Below are 22,468 nucleotides of genomic sequence, written 5' to 3' on the forward strand. Positions count from 1 at the left end.
GGCGGCGGCACAGCGGCGGCGAGGTCAGCTACAGAGCGTTCCGTGCGCATGCGCACGGAACGCTCTTGCACTTTCGGGGGGATTTAAACATCCCCCCGAAATTTGTTTCTACTTTTAGCATTTTTGTGCACACGTGGGGACTGGCCCACGTGTGCACAAACCTCCCCCTCCCCCCAAGTGCCCCCGGAGCGCTGATTTAGCAATCCGCACTCCGGGGGCAACTTGGCTATTAGATATATAGATTCTTTGTTAATAAATACATGTATCTTTTTATACTTATAAACATTAAGTTTTTATCGTTGGCCCCCTATTCTGTTTGACTTACCCGAGCAGCAATTTAGGCCTTGGTCTGCATAGGTCTATATATTCAAACATGAACCACTATTACCCTGGCGCTCTGTCTTAATGTTGTGCTTGAGGGAATGGGTGGTTTGGTTGCATGTGTGTTTGGTTACTTCACGTATACCCTTTCTCCCCAGCGGGGACCCCGAGCGGCTTACGTGATTTTCCTTTTGTCCGTTTTGTCCTCATATCAACCCGGTGTGGTAGGTTAGGGGGTATGAGTGACTGGCCCGAGGTCATCCAGTGAGCTTCTGTGGCAGAGGGTGCATTCAAACCGGGGTCTTTCAGATATTAATCCCGAGACTCTAACCGCTACACCACACTGTCCTTTTGCAGGCACAGGGGGCTGTGAACCAAGTATGGCAAGTGGTCTTCCGCTTCCAGAACGGCTCCCTGCAGAACATGATGGCCACTGAGGCCCACGCCTTGGGCTACGGGGTCAACACCACAGCGACCCGTGTCCTCTTCCGCACACCCTACGGCACGCAGCAGACGGAGGTCTCCAAGGTAAGCGGCGGGCAGGACTGATGGCCTAGAGCTGGTGGCTGGAGCATGGCTTGGTGGCTGGTAGAACAAGGAACGGACTCCGGAGGTGCCCCAAGGGGAGGATATGCTTTGTGCCAGATCGGGGGTCTCCAACATGGTGCCCTTCATGGTTCCTACAGATGTCTTTCCTTGTGCCTGCCAAATATTTATTGAAAGTGGGAGGTGCCAGATGGTGCCTTTGCCTAGGAGGGCTTCTGATTGGCCACTGGCGATCTGATTAGCTGAGCTGATTTTTAAAAAAATAATATTGCTTTGGGAGCCAGCTGCCACCACAGCACAAGGGCCTTCACTGAGTCTCTGTAGGTCAGCTGTCTGTATACGCAAGAAAATATTTTAAAACAGTATTTAAAAGGCATCCTTAAGACCAACAAAGTTTTATTCATGATAGGATCTTTCGTCCGCAAGCACACTTCCTCAGATACAGTGGAACAGAACCTCCTCCACCATTACTTATAGGGGTTGTTGTCAGGAAGGGCCATTTAGAGTCAAGATGCAGAAGTAAAAGGTAAAGGTAAAGGTTCCCTTGCTCGAAAGCCAGTTGAATCCAACTCTAGGGTTGCGGTGCTCATCTCCGTTTCCAAGCCGAAGAGCCAGTGCTGTCCGAAGACGTTTCCGTGGTCATGTGGCCGGCAGGACTAAACACCAAGGCGCACGGAACGCTGTTCCCTTCCCACCGAAGTGGTACCTATTTATCTACTTGCAATTTCTTGCTTTCGAACTGCTAGGTTGGCAGGAGCTGGAACTAGAGACGGGAGCTCGCTCTGTCAGGAAGGGCCATTTAGAGTCAAGATGCAGAAGTACTGGGTGATTATAGCTGAGACAGGATGTAAGAAAGATCTGTGAATGGCAGTAAATTAGCGTAAAAATACAAGAGTTAACAAACAGATGCGGGAATGAAGTTTGAGTCCAGTGGCACCTACAAGCGAGAACTGAGAGAATTAGTATGTACCCTTCTTCAGATTCACTGAAACAGATTGCAGGAGATTCTCTTCCACTGTATCTGAGGAAGTGTGCTTGCACATGAAAGCTTACAACATGAATAAAACTTTGTTGATCTTAAAAGTGGCACTGGACTCAAACTTTGTTCTGCTGCTTCAGACCGGCATGGCTACCCCACCTGAATCTAAAAGGCATCCTGTTCAGCATTCCATGAAGAAGCTCTGTTTAAGAGCTACTGTGAGAGTTATGCATGACCTCACTCCCTGACATATTGTAATTGGCTCCACCTCCTGCAACAGCCATTTTGTGGCTGGCTCCGCCTCTTGTGGTGGCCATTTTCCATAATTGTCCTAGTTTGCCTAAAGGACGGCTGATGGGTAGAAGGAGTCTTGGTGGCTCCTGGGTAGCTTTGATCTCGGGAGAACTAGTTGAATCCGTGATGCTGTATCTCACTCTTGGGAGCTTGGGGTTAATGTTCTAGGTGGTACGCCTGCCCTTGAATGGTTCAGTCTGAGTACTGGAGCGACCTTTGCTTCCTTGATAGGTGCAGGGCCTGGAAGTGGCGGTTGCACGAGCTACCGTCTTCTACAAGCAGGCCTGGATGATCCTGATGGTGGACACTGCCGTCGCCTGCCCCATCAGTGAGTCCCTGTTTCAGGATCGAGTAGAATAGCCTCCTATTGTGAATGGGTGTTGCGTTTTGGCTCTTCCATATAGCGGTTCCAGATGAGAGTTGGGGGTTTGGTACCTGCGTTTCTTCAATGGTTGTGGGCATAAGAACAGAAGTCTATAAGAGAAGCCAGTGTTGGATCAGGCAAATGGCCCATCCAGTCCAACACCCTGTCACACAGTGGCTAAAAATACCGGGTACCATCAGGAAGTCCAGCAGTGGGGCCAGGACACTGGGAGCCCTCCCACCCCAAGCACCATGAATACAGAGCATCCCTTGCCTTGAATGAATGGGCAGTCCCCTTGCAAGGATAGGGTCCTGGCTGAGGACTTGGGAGATCACCAGGGAAGCTGCTGTTGGCAGTCCTTGATGTTTCCTCTAAGCTGTGGAGTCTTGTGAGCAAAAATTCTACTTTGTGAGCTACTGGTATTAAAGCTGTGAGCGGGCAATTTGGCTGCTGCATAAATTAGCTTGCTCTGGAGCCCTCCTTCCTGAGCTAAGACAAAAAATGTCTGAGCCGGAGGCTAAAAAATTGTGAGCAAACTCACACCAACTCAGCTTAGAGGGAACACTGGTCTGGGCCAGGACAGAGCTGTGTGTACACTGAAGGACCCTGGAAGGCAGGATTTCTCTCTGGGTGTTTGGAATGGGATGGTGGCTCTGCTCCCGTGTAAGAGCACGCCTCCCCTTCACGTGCTCCAGTTCAGTTTATTTTTGTACGAAACAAACTTTCAATTGAAACTAGCTGAACCTTCAAGGGAGAAGGTAGCCTCTGAACTAGGGTTGCCAAACTCCAAATGGGGCCGAGAGATCTGGTCTTACAACTGTTATCTCCAGCCTAGAGAGGTCAGTTCTCCTGGCTGTTTTGGGGGGTAGGCTCCACGGCACATGACTCCATCGGTCCCTCCCCCTCCCCCAAACCAGACCTTCCCCAGACCCACTCCCAAATTCTCCAGGCATTCCCCAGTGCAGAGCTGACATCCATACGTGGTCTGAACATGTCCTGGGCTGTCCTTTTCCTCCCGCAGACCCTCCGGTCTTCACGGCCTCAGCGCTGAGCTGGGTGACTCCACGGATCATGCCGTCTCTGGTGAAGTTCCCAGACCTGTATCGGGACGAGGCCGTCGAGATGGGCCTGGATGGGCGTGTGGTTGATGCGGCCACCGTTGCGAGGAACGGGTACACCTTCCTGACAGACGCCAAGTTCGTCAGCATCTCTGTGCCCATTGGGGCCTCTGGAGGACTTACCCTGGTCAGTGTGAGAAGGGGGGGACCGTTACCTAGAATGCCTTGGGGCTGGTCAGGCAGAACTCCTGTGGCCTCTCTAGGAAGACGGAGCAGACAAGCTGGCTCTGCAAATCTCAGCTGGGTGTTCTCTCTCTCTCTCTCTCTCTGTGTCTGTCTGTCTGTCTGTCTGTCTCTGTCTCTCTGTCTCTGACTCTCTCTCTCCTGTCTCTGTGGAGCTGAGTTCTGTCATGTGTAGTTATGAGAGAGAGACAGGATTGGTGCAAAGCAATGTTCCCTCTAAGCTGTGGAGTCTTGTGAGCAAAAATTCTATATTGTGAGCTACTGGTGTTAAAATTGTGAGCGAGGGGTTTGGCTTCTGCATAAACTAGTTTGCTCTGGAGCCCTCCTTCCTGAGCTAAGGCAAAAAATGTGTGAGCCGGAGTCTAAAAAACTGTGAGCTAGCTCACACTGACTCAGCTTAGAGGGAACACTGGTGCAAAGGCCTTGTTCGTCAAGGGAGCTGCAGAATGGTGGTGGTGGTACCCCTGGGAGCCCCCTCCTCTGCTTGATTTGTGCCTCAGACAGCCAGATCGGCAGCATCAAGCGTCTTTATTTACTTTGCTTCCAGTTTATCACCTTGACTCAAGGTGAGTTTCACAATTAAAATGTTGCAATAAAATGCAGTCTGTGCAATAAAGCAACGTTACGAAACAGGAGAATAAATGGAATATATATAGTGCAATACACAAGAAACAGTGTTAATAAACGATGCATTTTAAACACATTTCCAACATTTTAAATAAGGTGCTTGGTTCAGAGGCTTGGGAAGTCTCAATGGTAGACTTTCAGATTCGTTACTGTCTTTAAACAAAGAATTGTAACAAGATTACTATCTCATTGCATGTATCCAAGCACACAGCTCTTAAGACTTCAGAAAAGGCCAAATTGCCCTACCCCATGGCTTTGCCCCCCAGGATCGGCTCATATACCCGGTTGCTAAAGTGAACAGCCTCAAATCAGATCTGAGAAAGTCGACTATATATATGATTTAATATCTTCATAGCCCAGACAGTCTAATATACGTTAGCATTTCCATTTCAGCCACACAAATGGTCAGCCTGGTGCAGTGGTTATTTTGGATTAGGGTGTGAAAGATTCCAGTTTTATTTCCCCTGTGCCAGGGAGGCTTGCTGGGTAACCTTGGGCCATTCGCATGCTCTCAGCCTAACCTACCTTGCAGGGTTGTTGTGGAGATGAAATGGAGGAAAAGAGAACGGTGTAAGCTGTTTTGGGTCCCCGGTGAAGGGATTAAAAATAAAATAAAATGTTTGCTATGGGATTTGCTAGAACTTGCTAGTATGTTTCTGTTTTCCCCAAGGGGACCCCGAGAGACTTAAGACAATAGAAAAATACAACAAATAACCATCTAGGGCTGATCCCAGTAGGCCAGCTTCCTAAAGCTTGCAAGCCAGGGTTGTTTCTGGTAAGATTGCCCCTCTCCAGATGGGCCTGGAGTTCTCCTGAAATTACAGCTGATATCCAAACTACAGAGAGAAGTCTGCTCCCCTGGTGAAAAGGGCTGCTTTGGAGGGTGGACTTTATGGCATTGCACCCTGCTGAGGCCCGTCCCCTGGTTCCACCCTCAAATCTCCAGGAATTCCTCAACCTGGAGTTGGCAACCCTAGTCTCTGGTGCTGCCTGCACTTTATACCTGGAGACAGGAAGGAGAATGCGGATGCTCAGATGTTAACCGCGGGCAGCAGGGTGCTCTTCCCCGCTCCCTCTCCTGAACCCAAGTTTCCAGAACCGGGGAGCTTGGGTGGAGAACAGATGTGCAGAGGAGGGAGGCGGTGAAGGAGGATGGACTCTCCCCTAGCGGCCGTCTCGAGGTGGCACCTGCATCGCCCTCGCACTCGGGATGCTCTCACGGCTGCCTCTTCTGCTTGCAGAGCGACGTGATTGACAGCAGCTACGGCACGAGGTACAGCATCAAGCTGCTGCTGGACCGCAGGTGGCAAGGAGACGAGAGTGACCGGACGCGCCACCGCAGCCTGAAGACCATCCGCACGACCTTTGTCCCTCACGTGCCTGTGCTCATCAACAGTAAGCTTACTGGGGTCTTCTTGACCCCTGGGTATGGGCAGGGAAGAAGAAACGGCCCTGGACAAAGCGGGAGGCAGTGAACCCCACACCTTGCACGCCTCACCTGGATACCTCCCATGTCTGTCTCTCCTCTTTCTCCCCAAAGACTTCAGGAAGAGGTCATTGCAGGGCTATTTTTGGGCAGGAACGCACAGGAACGGAATTCCGGCTGGCTCCTGAGTTGGCCACGCCCAGCAGGGACTCATTAGCATAATAGGCCACACCCAACAGTAGAAACTCATTAGGATTGGCTACATTAGGGGGGTGTGGCCTAACATGCAAAGGAGTTCCTGCTACAAAAAAAGGCCCTGGGTTTTGACAACAAACAAGGTAAACAGAATAAGAAGGGAAAGGTGGGTGTGGCTGGATGACCACACTTCTGGTAACATGGGGGTGTGGCCTCATAATCTAATGACCTGTGCTGTCAGGGGTGTGGCTTAATATGCTAATACATTTCTGTTGTTGGGTGTGGCCAATTATGCTAATGAGTTCCTGCTGGGCTTTTTCTACAAAAAAAGCCCTGGGTCATTGCATTGACCTCCTGAGTTTCAGTCTTAATATGGGCAGTGCAGAGTGCTAAGCATGTCTAATTTTGAAGGCCGCCTGTCCAGTGCCCTTGATGAGCCAGCCATTAATCTCTGAGGGAGCAGGTTCAATCCTGCCAAGCGGCTAGTCCAGGAGTCCCCGGTATTTTTGAGGCTGTGTGGACGCCTTTGAATTCTGATCCAGTGATGGATACAGCCACACAAATGGCCACTGCGGGAGCCTGGAACTCACACCCATAGGAAGGGGGTCAAGAGGAATAATTTTAAGCAGTGGTGGGCAGAGCCTCACCTGGCCATGCCCACTTTCTAAAAACACTTGGTGGGGGCACCATGGTATGTACTTGACATAAGGATCCAAACCTTCAACAGGGAGTTGTCATGTAGGAGTGGTAAGTGCCCTGGTGACTGGGTCCCATGGCATGGCTAGGGTGTACCTTGTGCAGCCACAATAAGTGAATCTGGTTAGTGTCTACACGGGAGACACCCTGTGTGCCCCCCAAAGTTTCGTGATGGAAGGAATGGAGCTAGAAAGCCACACTGTAAGGTGAGAAATCCTATGCAGAAGAAGGAAAATCAAGGGCTGTAGAAAAGGGGAGATAGCCTAAAAGTCCTTTCAGTGCTTCTGGGGTATACTTAAGCTCATGTATCACTTTGAGGAGAAGAAACTGCCATAGTTGGGCCCTACCACTAGGTACCCCTTTCTGCGAGACAGAGGAGATTGAATGAGATTCATACTGCTTGTCAGACAACCAAACAATAATTCCTGAGGTTAAAGTTTGGCAGTTTGTGGGCAGTGAGGAGTCTAGCACTGAAAATAAATTGCCCTATCAAATGTTGTGAGTAAAGTAGGGGATTGCTGGGGGGGGGGGGGGAATGTGTAAATAGCAAGGAAAAGTTGTGCTAAACAGAGAAAGATACAGATGGGCAATTGAGGCGGAAATTATGCCTCCTAAGAGAGTTGACAAACAACCCGGGATCACAGTGTAAAAGAACAGAAACTAAACAATCACTGTAAATAATGAGCATTGTGCGGGTAATGTTAGAACAGAAGGCTTTGCACCACATTATGAAAAGACTAAAGGATTGGCTTGCTTCCTATATAAACGCAGAGTTATAAATAATAGGGAAATAACCACAGAAGACGACTTACTAAGAATATCTTCTTAGGAAAATTCACCTCGAAACGGGCTTAACATCTGGATTAGGGTTGCCAGGTCTGGGATGGAAAATACCTGGAGACTTTGGGGGTGGATCCGGGAGAGGGCGGGGTTTGGGGAGGGGAGGGGCCTCAGCAGGGTACAAGGCCATAGGGCCCACCCTTCCAAGCAGCCATTTTCTCCAGGGGAGCTGATCTCTGTCAGCTGGAGATCAGTTGTAAAAGCAGGAGATCCCCAGGCCCCAGCTGGAAGCTGGCAGCCCTAATCTGGATGCTTGTCAGTTCATTTCAGAAGCTGCTCCGCAGTATTACAAGGCTGGGACTTTTCTTAATTTACATCCCAGGATCATGTTAATTGTGTTATCTTTGTTATCTACTTAACATGTCAATGACTATCCATAATGCAACTTCATTATAAAGCACAATAGTTTTTATTCACAGTGATTGCTTAGTTTCTGTTCCTAAGAAAGTTGGGCAGTTGAGAGAGAAATCTTGCCTCCTAAGAAGGTTAGGTCAGCTAAGGGGTACTGAAGAAAACAGAGAGAGACCTTAACCTGTCAGAGGACTGGAGATTCAAACTAGAGAGAGGCTAAACTGGGAAGAGGAGAGAGAATTTGAACTAACAACCATTTGGTTCCTCCTTTCCAGACACTGTCCCAGAGAGAGGCTACTTTGAGGTCATCTTGGGCAACTTCCTCCCCGATGTGGAGCTGGTGACTGTGGCCATCGGCGGCAAGCCCTTGACTCCTGAAGAGCTTGAGAGCCATGGCGGCAAGCTGGCAGAAGTTCCCAATCCCAACGGCACCAGGGCCTTCAATCTGATGGTCCCTTTTGACGATCCTCTGGTACCGCAAGAGGTAAACGGTGGAGTGTGGAGGTAGCTCAGACGAGTGACATCTGAACACCTGGGGGTTACAGCAGAGTGAACCTTCCACTCATGCCTGGGGAGAAAGGCTTCCTGCCATATGCAGTCTCTCATTCAGAGAAGGGTCTCTTGCAGGGGTCATTTCATAGAAAAAGAGGTGCCGGAGCTCATTAGCATAACTAATTTGCATATGCCACACCCCCTGACATCACAGGAAGTGTGTCAGAAGGCAACACCCACCACTCAGGCTCCACTGGACTGTTTTGGATTGCTAGCTATTGGGGGGTGGAGGGAACGTGCAGATCTGTCTTCACAGAGGAGGGAGAGCTTGTACCTGAACAAAACTTGGTCTTAAAGGTGCCACTGGACTGTTTTGGACCGGGGGGCCGGGGGCAGCTCTGCAACTTACCTGGCTGCTTCTTGCTCTGACTGAGGGCTGCTGGGAGCAGGGGGTGGGGCTTGTTGCATGTGCCCGCCCCCTGGGCTCTTTACTGCCGGAGCTCTGCTCCTGTGTGCTCCTGCAGGAAATGACCCCTGGTCTCCTGAACTGAATGGTTTCTCAGACTGAAATGTTGCATTCTTTTAAGTCTTCAAACGATTTGGGAACACCTATGTTTGTTAATATCCTGGCCTGATCTTGGAAGCTAAGCAGGGTCAGCCCGGGTTAATACTTGTGATGGGAGATCCCCAAGGAAGTCCAGGGTTGCTCTGCAGAGCCCGCAAGGGCGAAACCACCTTTGTTCATCTCTCGCCTTGAAAACCATATGGAGTCATAAGTCAGCTACAATGTGATGGCTCTTTTCACCACCGCATACCCTGCTTTTCTTTCCTATGGGGACCCCACGTGGCTTATGACGTTGTCCTTCCCGCCTTCCTTTTATCCTCAGGACAGCCCTGTGAGGAAGGCCGAGTGTGTGACTGGCCCAAGGTCATGCAGCAAGTTTCTATGGGAGTGGGGATTTTAATGTCTCCCAAATCCTTCACCAACACTCTGAAGCACTGTACAAAAAACAGACAAATGTTCCTCCTTGTGTTGTTGTCTACATAACTGGGTGTTAAACCTCTGTCTAGGCAAGAATTGACATGCTACCTCAGAGTAAAGGTAAAGGTAAAAGCAATTTCTTGCTTTCGAACTGCTAGGTTGGCAGGAGCTGGAACTAGAGACGGGAGCTCACTCCGTCATGCGGCGACTCGGGTCTTGAACTGCTGAACTACCGACCTTCCACAGCCTGCAGTTCAGTGTCTTAACCACTTGAGCCACTGCAGTTCCACCTCAGAGTAGTGGTCAGCATAGATTGAGGGGGAAATTAAAACAATGGGTTTATGTACAGAATGCTGACTTTCACCGCTGCATTTCATCAGATTAAAAACAGAATGCTAGACATTGAATGCCAGAAGTTATTCAGTCAGGCCAACAAAACCCGCTCCCCACTGAACTTTGAGATTCCCCTCATTACTGGGGAAATGGCCCCATATCTGTCCTCTTTGCAGGTGTCACAGCAGCACAGAGCATTTTCCCTTGCCAGATGTAATGCCATGCCTTCTGCTATTTTTATGGCAGATTTAATAAGAGAGCCTACTCAGCCAGATACTGCCCTTGCAATCAAAAATGTGTTCAGTTCATCACTCATGTTCTTCTGTATTGTCATCTGTATACAGATTTATGTTACATGCATTTACATTCTGTTCTACTTAGGCTGAGGGACTGTTCTGATGCATTTAAGGTCTGTAGACTCCTGAATGATTTCTCCTCTAATGTCACCGAGAAGGTGGCTAAGTTTCTTTACTCTGCTATAAAGGTATGCCAAGGGATTTCACAGAAAGAATCCTATATTTACACAGATGTATATGTATGTTGTAGTTTTAACTTACATTTTAAACTATATTAACTTGTATCAGTTTTTTTCTATGCCAATAAAGGCTACTTGAGGAGCTGCGGCGGCTCAAGTGGTTAAGACGCTGAACTGCTGGCTGTGGAAGGTCAGTAGTTCAGCAGTTTGAGACCCGGGTTGCCGCATGACGGAGTGAGCTCCCGTCTCTAGTTCCAGCTCCTGCCAACCTAGCAGTTCGAAAGCAAGACATTGCAAGTAGATAAATAGGTACCACTTCGGTGGGAAGGTAACAGCGTTTTGTGCGCCTTGGTGTTTAGTCATGCCGGCCACATGACCACGGAAACGTCTTCGGACAGCGCTGGCTCTTCGGCTTTGAAACGGAGATGAGCACCGCAACCCTAGAGTCGGACTCGACTGACTTTCGAGCAAGGGAGACCTTTACCTTTACCTAAAGGCTACTTAACTTAACTATCTCAGCACCCTGTTGCTAACACACACCCAGTGACTCTTCCTCTGCACTGGATTATAGGAGGCATTCTGCCTGTGAACCTGGAACTCCTATTCGGCTGTCATGACCAATGGCCAGCAACAGATCTGTCCTTGTAAACTTGTCTAGCCTCCGGTTTAATTATCTGCTCAGGGAGGGCACTGCCGTCAGCCACTACTTCACGGATGAATTCATGTGCAGCAGTGCTTAAACAGACAAATAACAGGAGAACTGTCGAAAGTGCTGGCAAAAGTGGAGATGCTGGGGATCGAACCCAGGACCTCATACATGCAAAGCATGTGCTCTACCACTGAGCTACATCCCCAGGTTGCTGTTTGTCCTTCTAGAAGAGAAGTGAAGAAAACGAAGAAGGCTTCTAATCCTGACCGGTGGGGACGGGTAGCCACACTGGTTCCGAAGCAAAAGCCCAAAACAGAAGCCACATGATGCGCAGCAAGAATCCAAGCTTTTGAGCTATCCAGAACTCCTTATCAAACTGGATATTAAACAAATTTATTTATTTATTATTTTTTTATTTTTCGTATTTATACCCCGCCCTCCCCGTGGGCTCAGGGCGACTTACAGGGGCCAGACGAAGCCTTGCCATGATAAAACACAATATACATATAATTTAAAATCATACAGTACATATTTAAAAAATCCTAATTTAACAAAGTGCTCAGTGTCTTCAGAGTCCAAAGATGACGGAACGTATGCCCGAAGTTCCTGGTAGACGGTTTAAGGCTCCATTCATGTTCAGGTTCAGGTGTTTTTCTCAGGGCCTCTTCCCACCCACAGCGATGGTGATATAGTGGGGGCGGCGGCTCCTACTCAAAAGCCTGGTGGAAGAGCTCTGTCTTGCAGGCTTTGCGGAACTGCATAAGATCCCGCAGGGCCCGGATCTCCCCCGGGAGCTCGTTCCACCAGGTAGGAGCCGCCACTGAAAAAGCCCTGGCCCTAGTGGTGGCCAGTTTGACATCCCTGGGGCCCGGGATAGCTAGTAAATTTTGGGCCCCTGACCGTAGAGCTCTTGGGGAAACATGCGGGGAAAGGCAGTCCCTCAGGTAGGTTGGACCCAGGCCAAAGGGGGGGGGTGGATATTGAGCAGCTATGCAGATTTGAAATTCCGTCCTGGAAATGCCGCTTTCTCCGTGACGTGTATGGACTTTGCATGACTTGAGGTTTTCTCTCCTGCAGTATCTGCATGACAACATCCGGAGATATACCTTGCCGCTGGTCTATACGCTCAACCTGATCCCCAAGAACAAGCCTTTCATCTACCCTGCCGTCATTGAATGTGAAGTCCCTGATGTTGGTGAGTCTTCAGTGGCGTTGCCAACTGCAGGCTGGGAAATTCCTGGAGATTTGGGGGTGGAGCCTGGCGAGGGAAGCGAAGGGAGGGGACCTCAGTGGGGTAGAATGCCGTAGAGTCCGCCCTCCAAAGCAGCCGTTTCTCCAGGGAACTGATCTCTGTCGTCTGGAGTTGTCATTCTGGGAGATCTGCAGGCCCCCCCAAAGATTTGCAACCTTAGCTCAGGTTGTGGGTGCTGAGAGGCTCCGAATCCAGTTCTCTGTCCTGCGGTGGGGACATGTGTGTCACACACAGGGCTATTTTTGGGCAGGAATTCTGGCTTCAGAGTTGGCCACGCCCATTACAGCCAAAACCTCTGCGTGCATGGCTACACAGGGAAGGCCTGGAAGGATCGGGGAGGCGTTTAAATGCCTCCCCGTGCCTTCCCCATCCTGTCCAAGGGCCAGCTTGCCCAGGCTCCCTGCAGCCGCGGGGCACCCGGGCAAGCCAAGGGAAGGCATAGGGGTATGGCCTAATATGCTAATGTGCTGTGCTGTCAGGGGTGTGGCTGAACATGCTAATGAGTTTCTGCTGTTGGGTGTGGCCTATTATGCTAATGAGTTCCTGCTGGGCTTTTTCTACAAAAAGAGCCCTGGCACACAATCCTGTTTGTCCAACCCTTTTATTTAGCCTTTTCTGGAATCCTTGAAATCTATTGGCTGGGGCTAGACATGGGACTGGTAAGTGGCAGTCTGCAGGCCAGATGGATCAACATTTGTGTGTGCGTGGATCGCACGCTGCAGTACCGATTTTATAATGTGTTTATGCTATAATGGATCTACCTCCCCTAAAATCCAGAGGACTCCCACAAACACATAAAAAGAACAGCATAACATTCCAGGATATGGACATCTCTGATATGAATTTTGTATTGTAGGAAGAAATATGATTTCAGCAAAGCTGCTGAATTGGAACAGCTGCGCTGGCAGAAAGGGACCGATGTTTTTTAGAATGCAATTAACAGAGGGATATGGTAGTGAAACATGCCATCAAATCACAGTTGACTTATGTCAACCCCATAGGACTTCCAAGGCAAGAGACGTTCACAGGCTTTGCGTAGCCACCTGGACTTCCTTGGTCTCCCCATCCAAGTATTAACTGGGGCCAACCAAATGAGAAGGGAGCCCTCACTGGAGAATACTCTTGAGAGCCCCTTGGACTGCAAGAAGATCAAATCAGTGAATCCTAAAAGAAATCAACCCTGACTGTTCCCTGGAAGGCCAGAGAATGAAACTGAAGCTCAAATACTTTGGCCACCCAATGAGAAGGGAGCACTCACTGGAGAAGACCCTGATGCTGGGAAAGATTGAAGGTCAAAGAAGACGGGGACGGCAAAGGATGAGATGGTTAGCTAGTGTCATAGATGCAATGAACATGAAGTTGAGCCAACTTCAGAGGACGGCGGAAGACAGGAAGGCCTGGCGTGATCTGGTCCATGGGGTCGCGAAGAGTCGGACACGACTGTGCGACTGAACAACAACAACAACCTGCTTAGCTTCTGAGGTCTGATGAGATCAGGCTAGCCTGGGCTATCCAGGTCAGAGCAACAGGTGGTCTTCATACCTATTCTTCTTCATACCTGTGGCCTCTTAGCTCCAAGATCTGATGAGATCGGGCTAGCCTGTGCAATCCAGGTCAAAGCAACATAAGGACATAAGAGAAAGCCATACTGGATCAGGCCAGTGGCCCATCCAGTCCAACACTCTGTGTCACGCAGTGGCCAAAACCCAGGTGCCATCAGGAGGTCCACCAGCGAGGCCAGAAGAACTCCAGAAGCCCTCCCACTGTGCCCCCCCCAGCACCAAGAATACAGACCATCACTGTCCCAGACCGAGTGTTCCATCTATACCTTGTGGCTACTAGCTCATAGCCACTGATGAACCTCTGCTCCATATGTTTATCCAGGTGTTCTTCAGCCTGTTAAAATTAAAATCATAACTGTAATAGTCCTTTATGAAAAAAGTGGTTACTTCTTGCAAAAAAAAGAAAAGAAAGAAAAAGCTTGTAGCAGCTTTGCAAAGATACTTTTCCTGTAATGTCTTGCCAAGAACTTTAGGATTTATATATGGCTTCAAAACCCGGAGCATGACTTTCTCCTAATGCAGGGGTGTCAAACGTGCAGCCCGGGGGCCGGGTCAGGCCCCCGGAGGGCTTCTATCAGGCCCGTAGTGGAACTGGCTGTCTTCTGCTGCTTCTTCCAGTTCTGCTGCTGCTGCGTCATGGTAGGTTTGCAGCTTACAGATACACACCTGAACAGCATACTCAAGATTGCAACAGCACAGACATTTTGATGCAATAATTCAGAGCAAGGGGTGTCAGTTATCAGACATTGTTAAATAAACAAAATATTGCAAGAGTGCTAATGTGTTAAGCAGCTTTTTTTATTTTAAGTAAAAAAAAACCCTTTGTGTTTGTGTCCTTTATAAATTTTATATCTCTGCTACCTGGCATTACATTTCATGACACACATGGCCCAGCCCAGCCCAGCAAGGTCTCATCTATGTCAGAACTGGCCCTCATAACAAATGAGTTCAACGCCCCTGTCCTAATGCTTTCTCCTTGCTCTCAATGCCATCAGTCCTTCCAACAGTTGTGGGCTTCTGTGAGGAGCGAAGGATCAGTCTTGTGATGACCCATGGCAATCTGGATCGCTACTGGGTCCCGTACGTTGGGAATCTGCGCTTGACAGCCGAGTTCGCTGCGTCCCAGAACTACACTGTGCAGGATGATGGCAGCCGCTTCTACTTATCTGTCCCCCTCCTGGCAGCTGGCTTGGCATATGAGGTAGGCACGGGCTGGGGTGTGTGTGTGTCTGCAGGTGTTTTGGCCTTGTGTTGAGAACACTCTTTTTGCAGTAGCTTACCAAATGCACCTGACTGTATATTGTACAGGATATCTCCCTTCAAGGCCTGACTGCCCGGCTAGACTTCAATCTGAGGGATAACAAGACTCTAGCAGCCATAGTGATCTTCCCAGTTTCTTGCATCTTCCCTACTGGGAAACTCCTTGGTGAGTGTGATTCTGGCGACTGTAGTTTTGTCATCATAGGGGAGACGTTCTCACAGGGGCACTAGTTTCAGGGGACAGCCATGTTGGTCTTCAGTAAGACAGCTAGATTCAAGTCTGATAGTACCTTTACGTCCAACAAGGTTTGGAGGGGGGGTATGGGCTTTTGAGAGTCTTAGCTCCCTTTGTCAGATCCTAGTGGGAATGAGGATCCCTAAGAACTTATATCCCAGTTTGAAGTTGGGTGGGTTGTTTCAAAGAAAGGAGTCAGGATGCAGAGGTACAATGCACATTGTAATTTGCTTGACTAGAGTAGGGGAGAGATGTCTGAAGGCAAATAATTAGCATCTGCAGTGAGACAAGAATCCTATATCCCTATTCAGTCCTGGGGGGCATTGTTCTGAATTTGTGAATTAGGTTCAGCAGTCTCTCATTGTACTCTCCCCTTGAAGCTTCTGTGTTCGAGGACAGCCACTCCAAGGTCAGCAAATGAATGTCCTGGACAATTAAAATGTTCTCCCATTGGATTCTGTTGTGATTTTTAATATCAGATTTATGTCCATTTATTCTTTTGCGTAAAAGACTGACCTGTTAGTCTGATATAGTGAGTTGAAGGGCACTGCTGACATTTGAGGGCATATCTCCCCTTGAAGTTTCCATCACACCAGTGAGGTGGGAGTGGGTGAGGTGGGAGTGTTCTAGGTCTTGGCTTTGAACAGGGCTCCCAATAAACTGTAAGGCTAGGAGGGACCAATGCTTTTAAAACCGGGGCTATTTTTGGGCAGGAACGCACAGGAACGGATTTCCGGCTGGCTCCCAAGTTGGCCACGCCCAGCAGGAACTCATTAGCATAACAGGCCACACCCAACAGCGGAAACTCATTAGGATTGGCTACATTAGGGGTGTGTGGCCTAACATGCAAATGAGTTCCTGCTACAAAAAAAGGCCCTGGGGTTTGACAACAAACAAGGTAAACAGAATAAGAGGCAAAAGGTGGGTGTGGCTGGATGACCACACTTCTGGTAAAATGAGGGCGTGGCCTAATGTGCTAATGAGCTGTGCTGTCAGGGGTGTGGCCTAATATGCTAATGAGTTCCTGCTGTTGGGTGTGGCCTATTATGCTAACGAGTTCCTGCTGGGCTTTTTCTACAAAAAGAGCCCTGTTTAAAACTCTCATTGTGTAAGCGTATGAGGTTGTGATGGGAAGACAAAGGAACTCCGCTACGTTAGGCGGGTGGCTTCCATAGCCGTTAGAGAGCAATACGAAGGTGGACGGACAGACTGTCTGGCCGCGTGAGGCAGCATCGTGCTTCCATATAACTTTGAATTAATGTGCTGTCATTTGGGGCTCAGTGTGTTTCCCCAACGGCACGATGGCAGCCACAGTTCTCCGCCTGGACACCAAACCCGCCTTGGACCCCAGGAGAACTCACCTACGCGACGAGAACTGCAGGCCGGTGGCCGCCGATGAGTCCAGGGCCCTCTTCTCGTTCCCGGTCGCCACCTGTGGCACAACGCGAAGGGTTGGTAGGATTATTTTGCAAAGCGTTCTGGGGAGAGCAGAAGGGGTTGAGATATACGGTGGCTGAAGGGGATGGCTTCCAACCCGAGGATGGAGTTAATTTGCCAGGCACTGCCTGTGTGGCTACAGGTTCTATGTGGCTGCAGGTCCTTGGGCACTTCTTAAGTTGCTGTGCTAGGGTACTGAGGAACGGCATCTGCTAGTGTATATGGTTTCAGAGGATAGCTGTGTTGATCTGCACTAGAAGAGCTGGATTCAATGAGAGTCAGTGTGGTGTAGTGGTTAAGAGCGCAGACTCTGATCTGGGAGAACTGCAGCTGCTGGTGTGACCTTGGGTCAGTCATAAGTTCTCTCAAGGGCAGTTCTCGAGAGAGCTCTCTTGGCCCCACCTACGTCACAGGGTGTCTGTTGTGGGGAGGGGGAAGGGAAAGGAAATTATAAACTGCTCTGAGACTCCAAGTGAAGGGCAGGGTATATATCCAATTTCCTCCTCCTCCTTCTTCTTCAACATTTCCAGACTATAAGCTTTCGAGAGTTAAAATTCCTTTCACCAAGTATCTGACGAAGGGAGGTTTGGCTCTTGAAAGTTTATACCCTGAAAATCTTGTTGGTCCCAAAGGTTTACTCAACTCAAAGCTATTTTATGTAGTTATTCTCCATTAATTAATTAATTAATTAATTCATTCATTCATTCAATTTATACCCCACCCTATCCCACACGTGGTCTCAGGACAGCTTACAACATGTAAAAGGTAAAGGTAAAGGTTCCCTTGCTCGAAAGCCAGTCGAATCCGACTGTAGGGTTGCGGTGCTCTTCTGGAAGGTCAGTGGTTCAGCCGTTCGAGACCCGGGTGCCATATGATGGAGTGAGCTCCTGTTTCTAGTTCCAGCTCCTGCCAACCTAGCAGTTCGAAAGCAAGAAATTGCAAGTAGATAAATAGGTACCACTTCGGTGGGAAGGTAACAGCGTTCCGTGCGCCTTGGTGTTTAGTCATGCCGGCCACATGACCACGGAAACGTCTTCGGACAGCGCTGGCTCTTCGGCTTTGAAATGGAGATGAGCACCGCAACCCTAGAGTCGTAGTAGAACATTAAACAGTAAAAGCAATCAATGGCACAATAAACAGTATCATCAAACCCCATGGCTCATATCAGCTTGGAATAAACACCCCCCCCCCGGTCTTGTTACCCATTCTTCAGTCTGCTTTGCACCCTTGAATATGTAAGTGAATCAGAACACTAAAAAGTTCAGGAGTTAAAACAGTGGCCTTATGGAAGCCTTGATCCCAGAACACTGTGGAGGGGTGCATTAACAGCCTTTTGGAATGGGCCATAGTCTGTGTAAGAGGGGTGGGGTGGGTATTGGGATATTTGGCTAATATACCAGAGTTTTGCCCAGTCATGGAAGCGTGATACTGAGTGCGGAAAATAAGTCTCCCCAAGAAGTATATCGCAAAAAGGTCAACTCACATTTATTCAGGTAGATTCAGTTCACATACAGGTTCCAGTCAAAAGAAAAGAAAGAAGCCTGATCTAAAGAAGCCTGATCTAAAGCTTGCCCGGCATCCTGTGTGTGGGAGTATGAGGGCATTGCATCTATGGGAGAGAACTGCATAGACATCTGTCTCCGTGGAAGGCCATGTGAGGCGAGAGGACAAAGGGAGAGAAGGAGGGGTCAGAGGAAAGCTCCCAAGTTAAGATAGAGAGAGGCTTCCCATTCAAGGAGATAACACCTATACGCAACCCTGACTGTTCCCTGGAAGGCCAGATAATGAAACTGAAGCCCAAATGGTACTTTGGCCACCCAATGAGAAGGGAGCACTCACTGGAGAAGAAGGCCCTGATGCTGGGAAAGATTGAAGGCCAAAGAAGACGGGGACGGCAACGGATGAGATGGTTAGACAGTGTCATAGATGCAACGAACATGAAGTTGAGCCAACTTCAGAGGACGGCTGTCAGCAAGCTGCCAAAGAGTTCTGTGCATTTCTGTAGTCCCTGTCTGTGCCACGAATTTGTTTCCCCCGTCTCTTCCAGCTAAACCCAACTGCGCATGCCTGCCAATATTATGAAGAGCTCATTTGCTTGTCTCTTGCATTCCTTTCTATGAACGCTAGTGTTGCTTTGAACTATAGTTATCAGCAAGGTCACAGGTGCGAAGTTGGAGCCGCTTTGTCTGCGCTTAGTCTATAATGAAGTAGAGTGTGAGAAGTAATTAATTGTTTATCTTTTAAGAGCAGTTGATTCTCAGGCTTTAGGCGCGAGTTTTAACTAACCCGTGCAAGCGGGAACCAAGTTCATTGGTTATTGCAATTACGAATCTGCTTTATTATTCTGTGCCCTGACCCTTTTGGTTATGCCAAACAGTCTACGTGTTCCAGTATCTTTATAGCTTCAATAAAATATTACTTTGCCTCAAACGTGTATTCGATTGAACGCTGTGGGATTGTGACATTGGCGGAAGACCGGAAGGCCTGTCGTGATCTGGTCCATGGGGTCGCGAAGAGTCGGACTCGACTGTGCGACTGAACAACAACAACAACACTTAGAGTGACGTAGTGCCCTCCAATGTCCAGGCATGCGAAGTCGCTCACTCCAATGGGGTCAGCCTGTAGACAGTATTGACCTTTGGTCTGACTCGGTATAAAGCAGATTTATGCATGTTCTGGACTTGGCTCCCTCGGTAGCCAGCCACAGAGCCAAATATAGAACTTATTTCTGTCTTCGTCTTCCAGTTTGAAGGAAATTATTTGGTGTATGAGAATGAAGTGACCTTCAAGCGAGAACTGATTCCGGAAGCAAAGCCAGTTATCACCAGGGACTCCCAATATAGGTAAGCGTCAAAAGATGAGCACTATCTAAAACAGCCAGTCTTTACATATGCCTGGTTTCCCCTATGCCTAAGGCTGGTAGCAGTGGACCCAGGGGTCGTTTCATAGAAAAAGAGCTAGGGGAACTCATTAGCATAACTCATTAGCATATGCCGCACCCCCTGACATCATAAAGGCCGGCGGTGGACCTGCAAGGCCGGAGGGAGTGCGAGGAAGCCCTGCCAAGGCCCTCCCTGGCCCCAGGCAGGCAGGGGTGGGGAGAGGCGGGGAGGAAGCAACTTACCCTCCCTCTTCTCCTGCCTCCTCCTGGCTGAATGAGGGCTGGAAGCGGGGCGGCCGGAAGCAGGGGGCAGGGCTTCATTGTGTGCCCCCCCCCCCCCCCGGGGGAACCGCGACCCCCCCCCCCCCCGAATCGACCTCTGAGTGGACCTATTTGAAATGCAGTCTTCACAAACCTAATAAGAAAAACTTAAGACAAACGGGCCACATAAAAACAATCTCAGAACTTGGCTCATGCCCTCTGAGGGTAAAAAAACTTGAGCAGTTGGGTGCCATTCTTGATGATGGTTGGAAAGGGAGTCCAAAGGCTCTTGATTTGATGGAGATACGAGGCTACCTGGCAGAGCCAACAGGTGGCAAAGCTGCAAGGAGGGACCTAAAATGCATAGGTTTGTGTATGGTTCGGTGCTCAGTAGAACAGATGTGTTCAGATGTGCATGTGTTTTCTTTTCTTCCAGCCTGACGCTGCGCTGCCGTTACCCCCTAAATGAGACACTCAGAGTGTGGGCTCAACAACTCCTGGGGGGCGTGGTTACACCGGTGCCCTTTGCCCTTGGGGCCAGAGGTAAGAGATGGCACACACCACAGGCCCTTCCTAGATCCTGCAACTAGGCATCTCATCTGTTGGGTTAAATGTAAAATATATCATTTGCCATGGAAGCACAGAAATATTTTCGCAGTATCCCTGATTCTCCTCCTTTTCCAGTTAAGGCGAAAATGCTGTTCAAACAAATTACAAAGAGGGTCCGACTCCAACGGTAATGAGAGAAAGAAATTCTACTTACAAAAGTAGAACCACATCTTACACGACATATTCGTGTAGGTACATTTAACTGACTGCGAACAGATTAACTTCCAAAAAAGGTTAACTTGCTACAGCTTCAACCCCAGGCAAGAGAGAAGAAGAAGAGAAGAGGTTGGATTTATACCCCGCCCTTCACTACCAAAGGGAGTCCCAGAGCGGCTTACAAACTCCTTTCCCTCCCCCTCCCCACCACAGACACCCCGTGAGGTAGGTGGGGCTGAGAGAGCTCTTGACGGAAACTGCTCTTTTTCAAGGACAGCTCTTATCAGAATTACGGCTTGCCCAAGGTCATCCAGCAGGTGCAAGCGAAGGAGTGGGGAATCAAACCCGGTTCTCCCAGATTAGAGTCCACACACTTAACCACTACACCAAGCTGGAAGAAGAGAGGTCCCATCTAAGATGGAACAGAGAAGGCAAGCGACAGCCAAAGAGGCTCAACATCTAACTGATGAGAGCGCGGGGCCAACTTGCCAAGCGTACCCGAGCAGAGAATTCTCTTAATCCTTTCCCTCCCAGATCCTCTCACATGCGGAGTTACAATATCCCAACGCTTCCTAGATCCTGCAACTAGGCATCTCGTCAGACATGTGGGATGACTGGCCCCTTATCTGACAGAAGGAGCGTTGACTTCTGAAAACTTATACCCTGGAAATCTTGTTGGTCTCTGAGGGGCTACTGGACTCGAACCTTGGCTCTTAGTGCCTTCACAGGTGCTGCTGGGTTTTTCCCCTCCTCCTCTTGGGGCTAATGCATAAAGTGGATCTGTTCGAATGAGTTTCAGGTGGGTCGTCCTGTTGGTCTGAAGCAGCAGAACAAAGTTTGAGTCCCGTTGCACCCAAAGAGTGATTAACCCATGGAATTCACTGCCACAGGAAGTGGCGGCTACAAGCATGGACGGCTTCAAAAGGGAATTAGATAAGCATATGGAGCAGAGGTCCATCAGGGGCTATTAGCCACAAGGTATAGATAGGGGCTCTGGGGCAAGTGATGCTCTGTCTTCTTGGTGCTTGGTGGGGGGGGGGTCAACAGTGGGATGGCTTCTAATGTCCTGGCCCCACTGGTGGACCTCCTGATGGCACCTGGTATTTCTGGCCACTGTGTGACACAGAGTGTTGGACTGGATGGGCCTTGGGCCTGATCCAACATTGGTGTCTCTTATGTTCTTATGTTAAGACCAACCATGAAGGACACACACGACACGTGATCTTTGAGGGTCACCAGGCAAGCATCTTGGTGGGTGTGGGGGATTTGAGCCTGGATCCTAGTCTGACATTGTAACCAGCACACAAATCTAACATTGGAGTATGAAGGCCAACTTTCTCAAAGATGTAGAGAAGTGACTGTGCATTATGTTTTAAATCAACTTCACCGCTTTCCTCTGGCAGACCCTCTTGCGGCTTACCGGCGGGGAAGATCCATGGATGGCTATGTTTCCTTCCAGATGGCAAGTCATGTTTTGGCAGGTGAGGCCTTAACACCCCTCCGGTCCTGAATAGCGCTATTTCAGTAAGGATTAGTACCTGTGTAGTGATATGTGCTCAGTGGTTGGACATCTGCTTGACGTGCAATCCTTGGCATCTCCAGTTAAATGAACCAGCTGGTAGGTGACGGGAAAGACTTCAGTCTAAGACCCTAGGTTATCATTGCCAGCTTGAGTAGACAGTGCTGACTGTGATGGACCAATGGCTTCAATCAGTATAAGGCGGCTTCATGTGTGTTCACACCAATGGACCCTGCCACATTTCCTACTTCCATGAAACAGTAACCATACCTCCCAGGGGTTGTTTCGTAGAAAAAGAGCTAGGGGAACTCATTAGCATAACTCATTAGCATATGCCACACCCCCTGACATCAGGGGCCCGGCGGTGGACCTGCAAGGCCGGCGGGAGTGCAAGGAAGCCCCGCGAAGGAAGGCCCTCCCTGGCC

The 22,468-nt window shown here is 49.3% G+C and overlaps 1 protein-coding gene and 1 non-coding gene across 2 annotated transcripts in view; one reads left to right on the forward strand and one right to left on the reverse strand.

Moving 5' to 3' along the window:
- Positions 1 to 22,034, forward strand: part of LOC107118155 — a 32,834-nt gene extending 10,800 nt beyond the window's left edge. The window contains exons 6-17 of the mRNA XM_015420429.1: positions 679 to 849; positions 2,372 to 2,468; positions 3,526 to 3,749; positions 5,674 to 5,827; positions 8,216 to 8,424; positions 11,949 to 12,066; positions 14,681 to 14,886; positions 14,994 to 15,111; positions 16,462 to 16,631; positions 19,363 to 19,460; positions 20,196 to 20,302; positions 21,928 to 22,034. Coding sequence (XP_015275915.1) covers positions 679 to 849; positions 2,372 to 2,468; positions 3,526 to 3,749; positions 5,674 to 5,827; positions 8,216 to 8,424; positions 11,949 to 12,066; positions 14,681 to 14,886; positions 14,994 to 15,111; positions 16,462 to 16,631; positions 19,363 to 19,460; positions 20,196 to 20,302; positions 21,928 to 22,034 — 1,779 coding nt within the window. The remainder of the gene's footprint in view (positions 1 to 678; positions 850 to 2,371; positions 2,469 to 3,525; positions 3,750 to 5,673; positions 5,828 to 8,215; positions 8,425 to 11,948; positions 12,067 to 14,680; positions 14,887 to 14,993; positions 15,112 to 16,461; positions 16,632 to 19,362; positions 19,461 to 20,195; positions 20,303 to 21,927) is intronic.
- On the reverse strand, positions 11,005 to 11,076 carry TRNAA-UGC. The gene has a single exon. It is a non-coding gene; the product is annotated as a tRNA-Ala (tRNA).
- Positions 22,035 to 22,468: the final 434 nt, after the last annotated feature.

This window comes from Gekko japonicus, unplaced genomic scaffold (assembly GCF_001447785.1).
Source record: "Gekko japonicus isolate JY-2015 unplaced genomic scaffold, Gekko_japonicus_V1.1 scaffold441, whole genome shotgun sequence".
Taxonomy (NCBI): domain Eukaryota; kingdom Metazoa; phylum Chordata; class Lepidosauria; order Squamata; family Gekkonidae; genus Gekko; species Gekko japonicus.